The sequence below is a fragment of the Eurosta solidaginis genome, chromosome 5 (assembly GCF_040869045.1).
Source record: "Eurosta solidaginis isolate ZX-2024a chromosome 5, ASM4086904v1, whole genome shotgun sequence".
Classification (NCBI taxonomy): domain Eukaryota; kingdom Metazoa; phylum Arthropoda; class Insecta; order Diptera; family Tephritidae; genus Eurosta; species Eurosta solidaginis.
The window spans coordinates 212,001,018-212,013,152 of record NC_090323.1 but is presented as its reverse complement, the minus strand read 5'-3'; the positions used below and the strand labels follow the sequence as shown (position 1 = coordinate 212,013,152).

General features: G+C 38.9%; 1 protein-coding gene and 1 long non-coding RNA gene across 4 annotated transcripts in view; both read left to right on the top strand.

Annotated features, from left to right (window-relative positions):
• The window catches only part of LOC137252408 (uncharacterized), a 100,810-nt gene extending 94,688 nt beyond the window's left edge, over positions 1–6,122 (top strand). Inside the window, exon 2 of the long non-coding RNA XR_010953550.1 lies at positions 4,913–6,122. This is a non-coding gene — a long non-coding RNA (uncharacterized lncRNA). The remainder of the gene's footprint in view (positions 1–4,912) is intronic.
• The window catches only part of LOC137252405 (ankyrin-3), a 55,879-nt gene extending 49,757 nt beyond the window's left edge, over positions 1–6,122 (top strand). For all 3 annotated transcript variants that reach the window (XM_067788045.1, XM_067788044.1, XM_067788043.1), the window contains one exon: positions 2,762–6,122. In XM_067788045.1, coding sequence (XP_067644146.1) covers positions 2,762–3,631 — 870 coding nt within the window. In that variant the 3' untranslated portion in view covers positions 3,632–6,122. The remainder of the gene's footprint in view (positions 1–2,761) is intronic.
• Positions 6,123–12,135: the final 6,013 nt, after the last annotated feature.

Sequence of the window (12,135 nt, the reverse complement as noted above, 5' to 3'; positions counted from 1 at the left end):
TATAATTTTTCTGAAACTAATTACATGCTTTGGAACCGGATTCGCCGCTCGAAGGTGAGGTTGACAATTGGGTTTAAAGAAGCTATATATTGCGCTGGTAACTTGAAAAGGTTGCGCTACACAACCCCTTGAATCTGGTATTTTAGTCGCCTCTTACGACATGCATACCTACCGCGCTGGGGGTAGATTCTCTTGCTGGTACCAATTGGCATCACTTATCGCTTGGAATTGATAGCTGGTAGCAAAGCATAACCTTGCTACGCCTCTTAAAGTTGGCTAAGCGGTTATTCGCCAATTACTAAATTATGATACTTCCTTACTTTCCTACTCAACTTAGACGAGACCGCTACCAGCCTGGAACTGGGCGCATCAAACACAGGCTGCAAAATACTCGACTCAGCTAAAAAAAATATGTATTAATGCAGTTTTCATAAGTATATGAAACGCCTTATAAGCACAAAATCTTACAGCTATATACATATATAATGAGAGTTATGGGTAGAGTCAATCTATTTTGGTATCTAAATTGAAAACATTAAATATTTCGGAAATGTATCGAAACATCTTTCATGTATGAAGGCCACCGTGGTGTGATGGTAGCGTGCTCCGCCTACCACACCGTATGCCCTGGGTTCGCACCCCGCAACATCAATATTTTAGAAATAAGGTTTTTCAATTAGAAGAAAATTTTTTTAAGCGGGGTCGCCCCTCGGCAGTGTTTGGCAAGCGCTCCGAGTGTATTTCTGCCATGAAAAGCTCTCAGTGATAACATCTGCCTTGCAGAAGCCGTTCGGAGTCGGCATAAAACGAGTAGGTCACGTCCGGTCAATTTGTAGGGAAAATCAAGAGGAGCACGACGCAAATTGAAAGAGAAGCTCGGCCTTAGATCTCTTCGGAGGTTATCGCGCCTTACATTTTTTTCATTTTTATGAAGGCAACCGAACATTTCATAATTTATGACCCTAGAAGATACGCTTACTGATTTGAATTCCGAATCCGACCACTATTTTATACCGATAAAATTCATGAATGTTATGCTACCCCCCATGAACTTGATCTTTATTTAAATAATGTATATTTGTAATTTATTTTTTATAATCAGCTGAGCGTACTCCGTAACGGCATAAACTAATCGAGATAGATATAGACTTCTATATATCAAAATGATGTGGGCGAAAAAAGAAATTCATATAGCCATGTACGTCTGTCCGGTAACACGATAATTTGAGTAAATTTTGAGGTATCTTAATGAAATTTGGTATGTAAGTTCCTGGGCACTCATCTCAGATTGCTATTTAAAATGAACGAAATCGGATTATAACCACCCCCCACTTTTTCGATATCGAAAATTTCGAAAAACGGAAAAAGTGCGATAATTCATTACCAAACACGGATAAAGCGATGAAACTTGGTAGGTGGGTTGAACTTATGACGCAGAATAGAAAATTAGTAAAATTTTGGTCGATGGGCGGGGCACCACCCACTTTTAAAAGAAGGCAATTTAAAAGTTTTGCAAGCTTTAATTTGGCAGTCGTTGAAGATATCATGATGAAATTTGGCAGGAACGTTACTCCTATTACTATATGTGCGCGAAATAAAAATTAGCAAAATCGGATGAAGAACACGCCCAGTTTTAAAAAAAAATTTTTTTTAAGTCAAATTTTAACAAAAAATTGAATATCTTTACAGTATATAAGTAAATTATGTCAACATTCAACTCCAGTAATGATATGGTGCAAGGCTGCGCCCTTTTTCATTTAACTTGTCTAGAATGCTTTTAATGCCATAAGTCGAACAAAAATTTACCAATCCCTGTGAAATTTAGCAAGGGCATAGCTTACATGGCGATAACTGTTTTGTTGTGAAAATGGGCGAAATAGCTTTGAGCCACGCCCAGTTTTTATACACAGTCTACCGTCTGCCCTTCCGCTCGGCCGTTAACACGATAACGTGAGCAAAAATCGATATATATTTACCAAACTTTGTTCACGTACTTATCTCAACTCACTTTATCTTGTTATTAAAAATCCGACTATGACCACGCCCACTTTTTCGATATCGAAAATTTCGAAAAATGAAAAAATGCCATAATTCTATACCAAATACAAAAAAAGGGATGAAACATGGTGATTGGATTGGGTTTTTGGCGCAAAATATAACTTAAGAAAAAATTGTGTTAAACTTTTGCAGGGCGAAATCAAAAGCCCTTGGAATCATGACAGGAATACTGTTCCTGGTATTACATATATAAATAAATTAGCTGTGCCGGACAGATGATGTTCTGGGTCACCCTGGTTCACATTTTGGTCGATATCTCGAAAAGGCCTGGTCCACCATAACGGCGATATCAGGAAAAGGCGTCCACCTATAGAAGTATGGCCCACTACCTTTTAAAATACTCTTTAATACCTTTCATTTGATACCCATGTCATATAAACACATTCCAGAGTTACCCTAGGTTCATTTTCCTACATGGTGATTTTACCTTATTTGACAAAGCATGGAGGAAAATCGTTCCAAAAAACGTCAATTCTGGTCTACAATTTGATCGATATTTCTCAAACGTATGTGATATGGAATTAAAAACCACTTATAAACCATCTACGACCCCCTACGAAACCAACGCAGCTATAATGATTATGTATCCATGAAAAATACAATTTTGTATCCAAAGCTCTCAGCTGAGTATGTGATGTTCGGTTACACCTGAACTTAGCCTTCCTTACTTGTTAATAATGTATATTTATAATTTTTATTTTAGGTTTGCTTTTTGAATTGCATACGCATCCTATTACAATATCGCGCCAATCCAAATTGCTCTTATCGTTCAAATTTAACACCTCTACATGTTTTAGTATTTACTGTTAGTGAAAATTTTACGCTTAATTGCGATGCACAAAAACGAACAAATTTCGATTTTATCAAAAATATATTATTATTGCTATTACAACATGGACTTGATTGCAATCTAACATATCCACACATACTACAAGCTGTATGCGATATGGTACAAAATGTACGCAATTGCACTGATATGCAATGTATTTACGAATTAACACTCACACTCATACAATATGGAGCTGATCCGAATATTGTATTAAGCGGTCAAGCTACAACAGGCAGTGCTATATTCTCAAACGAAATTGCCAATTATGGTGAAGCGCTATGCGGTGGTGGTGGTAATAGTAATGGCGCAGGCGCAGGCGCCGCTGCCGGTACCAGCAATAATAATGGCGTAAATAGTGAAAGTACATTTCGCAATTCATTTCGTATAAACTCACGGTACCTGCTATTTTATTATATAATTTTAATAACAAAAAAAGAATTTATTCTCAATGATCCAGCGCTAACATTTACACGTATTATACATTTATTTTTCTTAACAATGCAACATGCACCACTGTATAATTGCCTTAAATCGTTGCATAATTTTTATGTAGCACAAGTACCAAATAAAAAGACCGAACAATTAATATCATTAATATCGTCACTTTATCGCAAGCCGCGCAGTCTGAAACAATTGGCACGCATTGCAATTTATGAAGCGGTAAATCGCAAGTTGGCTCAGAATGTGAATCGTTTGAATTTACCGGGTCCACTCAAGGAGTACGTATTGCAGTTCGAGAGATAACAAGTGGACATGCGCACCAATAAAATATACCAGCATATATTACTAGTTGATACAATTTTCCACTTCCCACCTTTATTGTCCTGCTCTTCCTTTACATCACAACACAAAACAATCATTTGAACCAGCAACGATCTACAAAACTCAATTGATTAAATATGTTTGTAGCAGTTATTTACAAATAAGTCAAATAAATAAAAAAAACAACATAAAAACACTAAAAACACTAAATCAAAAATAGTCACAACTCAAAAAATCTGAAATGTTCAGGAGAGGCAAAAAACCGTTTTTACAAACATTTTTGCGATTTAATATTCAAATTAAGCTCCCCAGTAAAGATACCCATCATAGAAAATGATTTAGCTTAAGATATTTTAGTTTTGTGCCCTTATTTATACAATAAAAGGTAATTTAGACTTGTGTCTCTTTAGTTGAAATTTTTTCGTGAACTGGTGTGTATTATGTCATATTGTGACTCTTTAAGTGAAAAAATGTTTTGAGTTTCTCTCACAGTCTCTTTTTCCCGCTTAATAGAAAATAGAAACAGAAAAATTTAACAGGACTAGACCTACGGTTTGCGTAATTATATTTTTAATATATTCATTAAATTAAATAATTTTTGTTAGGCCTTGAGCTCGATTCGAACCCGCGATCTTACAAATCAGTAGGCCGATATGACAACAAAAATTGTTAATACATCCCCGAACACGGGGAATAAGTGTTAATAAAATATGACACTATGGCAGCATTGCCATCAAACAAGTCCAATTTTCACATCCATTCTGCAACAGATGTCGCAGTGTTGTGAATATCAATTGGCACGAACCAGAATAGAAGTAGGATTAATGAAGACAAAAAAAAAACCGCTGTGATGGCTGAATGGTTATAGCAGCGGCGCCTAAACGTTGCCGATGAAGGAATTTAGCAGTTCCCGAAATGGATCTATACAACGAGCTTTGGCAGTTGTCTAAATTTTTTCTTTCTTCTATTCTAATTTAAAAAATTTTTTTCAATTAAGAAAAAATTTATCATAACAATAATAATGATAAAAAATTATTGTTAGGCCTTAAGCTCGATTCGAACCCGCGATTAAATTAAATTAAATTTTAATTTAAACAGTGGCATTAAACTAATCACTTATTAGGTGTTTATAATAAGCCTCATAATGATTGTTTGGTATATTATGCTTTTTAATTAATTCCTGTATGTTACACTGCGTTATGATGGGTAGTTTTAGCCTTTCCAAATAGAGTGAACATAACCTGGAATATGTCATTATAAAAGAAAAAATTAAAACCAATGTTACAAAAAAAAAAAATAGAAAAAAGTTTTTTGCAATCCTACTGTGCTTTACATTATTTTATATAAAATACTTACTCGACACAACCCAAAGCTGGAAAAAGCGTAGAGCTGATTTTTGTTACACACTCTTTTTGGTAATTGGTATATTTATATGATGTTTTATAAAAAAACGAGTCCATGTTTTCTTGATTAACATGCAAAACCGTAATGTCACGCCATAAAATTTTTTGATTGTCTTCATTGCCGGAAAAATTTAACCCTTATGGGTTATCTCCTGAACATTGTATGGCGGGCCTGTCTTTTTCGCAGTTGCTATGAGGCTTGTGTACTGTTCTGGCAGGTATATGGGATTACTACTTAATTGTCTTTTAATTTGTTTTTCAACTACGCTATGCACATTGTCCACTTCGCTTTGAGGGTGGCCATGAATGAGATATTTACATATGTGAATGCTGCGGAGATTATACTTAGATATCGCATAAGCATACATTGAAAGTACATATTTATTTTTTTTTTGCCCACAGCAGTTATTGGAATAGAATATTAAATCTAAATCTCCAGAATTGTTTACCTTTTGTACCAGATTTTGAATATAAAGAAGCACACAAGTTCCAATTTCATTACACCCGCGTTTTCCTTTAACTTCAGTCCAATAAAAGAACTCTACATTTTTAAAATTGTAATAATTAATTTTACTTTTATAGTAGAAAGAAGATGTAAGCCTTTTGCACCTTTTCTATTAAAAAATTACACTTCTGAATGAAACCAAACATTTTTTCACTTTTTTTCAAAAATAGCGTCAAAAGTCAAAATAATACTCTTTACATCTGAATGAAAACTTTTCCCAATTTTTCAACAACAGCGTCACAATTCAAAATAATACTGTTTAAGAGCAAAAAATACTCTATTCAAGCGACGCAAGTAACATAAAAACAGGCATAGTGGTATTTTCCCAGTTAAGGAGGAATGTGATTGGCAAGAATTTTTTTTCAGTCGTTAGAGGTGTGTTCTGCCAACTGATTTATGGGAAAAAAGCGATTTTGAAAAATTTTGAGTTGTGACTGTTTTTCATTTAGTGTGCGATATACTAGATTAACTATACCTATGTAAATTAATGAATCAAAAAAATGTTAGAATAAAATTAAATTTTTTCTGTTAGTTAAATATTAAATAAAATTAAAGTTAAAGTACATGTAGTAGTTGTTTTATTCTCGTAGCCTACGTAAAGAGCGTATTTTGGTTATGAAGGGATGCTAAATACCGAGGTAGATGGGGAACTCATACCGCAATCTAGGACGATGTAGCCCCCGGCCACCGATTGGATACGTCAGTGATCGCATTACCCGCCACGTAAAATCTTGTTTTTCAGATTCTCACATACGTGATCGCATTACTTGATTCGTATTTGGCATGATGATATACGAATTGGTTTTTTTTTTATATTTTTGCAACCAATTCGAGTTTTTATTATCTTTTGTTGTTGTTGTTGTTGTAGCGATAAGGACACTCCCCGAAGGCCTTGGGGAGTGTTATCGATGTTGATCGTCCTTTGCCGGATGTAGATGCGGTATCTACGTTCCGGTACCAAGCCCGACCATCTCGGGAACAAATTGAGATTTGTTTGCTAACGTATGTTATAATCCTGTTGTTGTTGTTGTTGTTGTATTAACGATAAAGACACTCCTCGAAGGTTTTGGGGAGTGTTATCGATGTTGATGGTCCTTTGTCGGATACAGATCCGGCACGTTCCGGTAACAAAGCATCATAAGGGTACTAGCCCGCCCATCTCGAGAACGATTAATATGACCACATTAAACCTTCTATGCCATCCCGCCCCCACACCCTAGTGCCATGAGGAACTTGAGGTCGCCAGAGCCTCACCTGCTAAATATGTGTATTATACAATCATATTTGTAACAGGATTCTCCTCGTGTAGGTGAGGTTGACAATTGGGTTGCGGAAGCTTTGAAGCTATAAAGCTTTGTATTGCGCTTATCAACCCTTTTAATACCTATTTAACTCATACGACTGACGTATAACGTAATTCTCTTTCTTATCGATTCAGCCCAGCTTTACCGATCACTCGTAGACAACGAATGTTATCGATAACAAACCGATAATAAGCAGATACCTGTTGGTATCGATAACAGCCAATTGGACAATAAGATACGGCCTCCAACACGCTTATCTCTCAGGTCTAACCCTCTTGAAACAGGGACTCCTGTTAGAGGATATTGATGATAATTTGTGAGTGGCTCCACTTGTTCGATGGTGCGAAGCACTGCTACAGCAACAACCACAACATACCGTTGACTCGGCGATGACGGTTGTTATCGATAAATAACCGATAACTCGTCTATAATGAACCGATCAAAACTGATGTTTCGTGGATAATGGTTCTTATCGATAACAAACCAACCACTCGAAAACAAGCAGATATCGTTTGTGGTCGATAAAAACCCGATAATTCGACAATATCGATAATTAGATATAAGAGGTACCCCCAGCGGGTTAGGGGGTTCTTTTTTATTGGACGTTGGGGTAGCGCACTACCCTCAAGTGGCCCAATGAAACCAGGCTAATCCTGTTCATATGTCCGCACCCCGTGGGACCGCCGTTAGGCATAACGTCACGGGGGGAGGCGATTTAGTCGCCACTAATTCGTATGCGAATTTCTCTGCGCTCCCTTTCAGCATGCATCAATTTCGTCATTACCATAAAGGCCATCTTGCTCACAGCAATCCAACAATCTATTTGTCCGCACATTCGTGGAACTAAATTCCTAATGGAAGGCTCCTCTCCAAAAACTCTGTTTACAGACAGTCTTTCGACGTGGAAACGAAGCCAGTGAAACATTACATGTTCTGCGCTTTCCAATTCGGAGGGACAGTTTGGACAGAAAGGATCCTCCTCTATCCCACGCTTATGTAGATATTCCTTGAAGCCGCCGTGCCCGCTCAATATCTGTATGAGGTGGTAATTTAGTTCGCCGTGTTTTCGCTCGTACCATTCCGCTATATTCCGGACTAGCATGAAGGTCCAGCGCCCTTTTCTTGAATCTTCCCACCGTTCTTGCCACCTAACTATTGTTTGTGACCTTGCGCTTTTCTTAGCATCTTCAAATGGTCGGCTGATTCCAATGCCATACAGATCGGCCATTTCACCTGAGAGTAGATCTACTGGGATTTTCCTGGATAAAACATGGATCGCGTCGTCGGACACCGTCCGATAAGCACATGCTATTCGTATAGCAGTAATGCGGTAGGCTGCTAGTATATGTTTTTGGTGGACCATTTTAGATCCGTACCATACTGGTGCTGCATATAATATTATGGAGCTGGTTACGTTGGATAATAGCTGACGGGTAGCTTCGCTTGGGCCGCCGATGTTGGGCATTATTCGCGTTAGGGCTCCGCTAACTCTAGAAACTTTCTCCCACCGCTCTGAAGTCAATGATTACTCCTAGATATTTCAAGGAGGGCTTTGAATTTATTTGATAATCTCCATGGTTAGGATCAACTCATCCACAGTCCGCTTTGAGCTCACCAGAACCACTTCTGTCTTATTGCTTGCCATCTCCAGCCCCATGTTCGTCAACCATTCCTTTTGATCTGCTCCAAGCATTATGTAATGACTCCGTGAGAAGAACAGTTTCTTGGCCACTGCTACTACGACAATATCATCTGCATAGGCGACAATTTCCGTGCCTCCGGGACGGTCGATTTGTAGAACCCCATCATACATCGCATTCCAAAGAGTTGGAGCTAGAACAGATCCCTGAGGGACACCGCCCATGATGGTGCACTTTCTTGGTACCTCATCTGTATCAAAAAGGAGTACTCTGTCGCTTAGATAGCTACCAATTATTCGGAGCAGGTAAGTAGGTGTGCCAAAGTTTCGTAGCGCTGTCATTATCTGCATCCAGTTCGCGGTGTTAAAAGAATTTCTAATATCCAAAGTTATCAGTGCATAGAGCTTCCTTTTACTTTGCCTCCGGGCTATATTGACAACTGTTTGTATTGCATCTATCGTGGATCTCGATTTTCGAAATGCAAACTGACTATTTGACAAGCCACCTGGGCTTTCGAGAATCTTTCCTATTGAATCCAACATACAAAGTGGCCTGTATGAAGGTGGCTGGTCGGGCATTGTATGGCTCAGAGAGTACCGCTAAGTCAAATCCTCCTTCAAACATTGTTTGGGATAAGAGGTCTTGGGTCGCTTCACAGTGGTTTAAATTGAGTTGCAACAATCTCATAGGACAATCTGGCTGCTTCCTTCACGTTGTGGGCATCTAAAACTGCCTGCCGAATGATCTCCCCCACATAACGCACATTTCGATTCGCTAGAGCAGTGCGCGGCCTTGTGTCCCTCCTGACCGCATTTCCTGCAAAGTTTTGACCTATCTCTGTTTGCACTTCTGGGCTATATGTCCATAGGCCCAGCACCTATAACAGTATCTCTCCTGTTTCACCTCTCTAAATCGACAAGATACCCATCCTACTCTTATTCTTTGCGCCTTTAGGACATCTTTAGCATCATCCGCTGTAAGGCTTACAAGTGCCGGTTTTGTACCGCTGTACCCTGTACGTAAACTTTTTATGGCATTTGAATCAGGCCGTTCTATCCTACATTGCTGATGGATCGCATCACAAATCTCATCCGGCGTAATTATTTCATCGAGGTCTCTGAACTGTAGCGTGATCATTTGAGATTTTGCTGTGACCTTCGCTGACTCCTTTAGCACTGCTTCAATCTCCGCTTGGTACGTGCTTGTTTTTCCCTCTTGGGCTCTTTTAAGCTGCATCAACAAATCTCCTTTTGCCGTTCTTCTAATCAGGGCCGGAGAGAGGAAATCCGGGCCCGGGACTAAGCAATTTGCGGGCCCCTATAAAAAATCCACTATTACATTTGATTAACTTGAATTAATGACGTCTCATTGCGGATCCATCACGATTTGGGAGGGGGCGATTAGGACGAAAAGCTAAAATTTTAAAATTTTATATGTAATTAAAACAAACTTTTATAATTTTCATAAGTTCCAGATCAGAGAGGGAGAGGGCGATGAGAATGCCGGTAACATCGCCGTATGCTTGCGTAGTCAAATTTGGCCTTTGGCTGAAAGACTATGAAGAGAGCTCGGTACATTTTTTTGAGGATGTCCCATCGTTGTGAAGTGCTGCTCAAATTAGTAAAACATTTTTGTACAACTCCGAAGAAAGTAATTGCAGCCGTACAACATTCTGCAGCATCAACACTACATAAATTGAGACTGTGGGTTGCGCAAGGCGAGTAATCAGCATTCGAGTTTTTTTCGAGAATGTGACGTAGTGCTCCTACTACGGTTAGGGAATTTAACATCTACTCTGATAGCCGAGCGGCTATCAAGGCCTTGGGCTCAACTACAGTGCGATCGAGGGTGTTCTGGAAGTGCCTGGCCTCGCTTGCCATTACATCGAATTATTTTTCAATTAAGATTATCTGGGTCCCGGGCCACAGCGATTTCGGGATTCCGCTGTCCACCTGTGGATTGCTCCTCCATAGCTGGGCCTCGAGTCAGCTCAGCAAACGTTAGGCGGACACCACGTCGTACAGGGTAGCAAGATTTTTCTGGCCAAAAGTGGATGGCAGGAGGTCTGCTGAAATAAGTGGGTTCGCTAAGGCTCACCTATCAATGGTCGTTGGGGTTTTGACAGGGCACTGTCCATGGGTATCAATGCGGTTCTTCTCAATATACTGGAAACTCCATCCTGCTGCAGCTGTATGGAGGATGAAGAGGTGGAATCACCAAATCACTTTATGCTTGATTGTCCAGCTTTTGCCAGAACTAGGCGAAAGTCTTCGGTCGCGACTCAATTAGATCTCCCGAGGATTTATCCAAAGTTGAGATCGGTATCATTTGGAGCTTTATCGGTACTACCAAACGATTCTCTAAGTAGCTAGATCTAAGTCAGCATTATTTTTGGTGTATGTGGTATCACAACGGACCTTCGTGTTGTCCAAGTGAGCTTTCCTTATCAGGGCAGCTACCACCTAACCTAACCTAACGTAGTGCTCCGTTGTTATCTCCTTTCATATTGGCGCCGTTATCGTACCCGACAATCTTCAATCATGTATGGCAAATTAGATCAGCGATTTTCTGACCAGTTTTTTGTCAAATTCCCAAGTACAATTCACGAAAGCCAAAAACCATTCTTCAATTGTAAAATTTGTTGCTTTCGAATTGAAATGGAGTTAGCGCAAAATGAACGTAGTCAACATGACTAGCATCAGACATAGCATCAACGATAATAGCAAAATACTTGGCTTTCTTGCCTTGATCTAATATAGTTTCCCTCACGTGCTTTGCACAAATTTCTATAAACTCGTTCTGAATGTCTGGGGAAAGATAGTGAACTTGTAAACGTTTGTGCTGCTGCTGTGAAATCCTAACTTCCTCCAAATGATCTCTAAGTAGCGGATCATATTGGCTTATGAGATCTTAGATGCCCAAAAAATGTTCATCGTTTCGTTCACCAAGATATATACTTTCGCCTTTGAAGGCTAGGCCTCTTTCACCCAAAAATAAAATAGTGTCCAAAATTCTATATAAAATTTTTTTCCACTTTTGAGTTTCAGTGATTAGCTGGTCATTGATAAGTGTATCAATTGTAGCCTCCTTTTGAATTAGATTTTGTAAAGATCGCCATTGAATATAACATTTAGTGAGATCTTTAGTATTTTTGTGTGATGGCAGTTTATCGTATAGCTTCTTCCATACCTGGAATTTCGAATATCCGCAGAACAAATTTTAGGTCGATTTAAAGTATTGGTGCCTCATAGACGACATGGTAGGCAATAAAAAGCATTGCTACTGGCACTCCACACTAACCAGTCGCGCTCTACTTTCTCTCCATTTGGCAAGATTCTGTGGCAATCACGTGGAAAAATAACAGGACATTTTTGATGACCTTGACGAATTATTTCGTTGACTTCTTCAGATCGCAAAAACTCATTATTCACGGTACCGATATCGAAGTCGTTTAAATAATCTGGTCTTTGATGCAGAGTTGGTGGTATTGTTGGAAGACTTTTTGGAGATGAACCTTCATCAGTGTCACCACGAAAACTTTACGATTTCGGATTCATGTCAACATATATTTTTGTTTGACATTTTTATTGTCTCCTCAGGCCCAGGCAAAAAATCATTATCAATATTCGTTGCT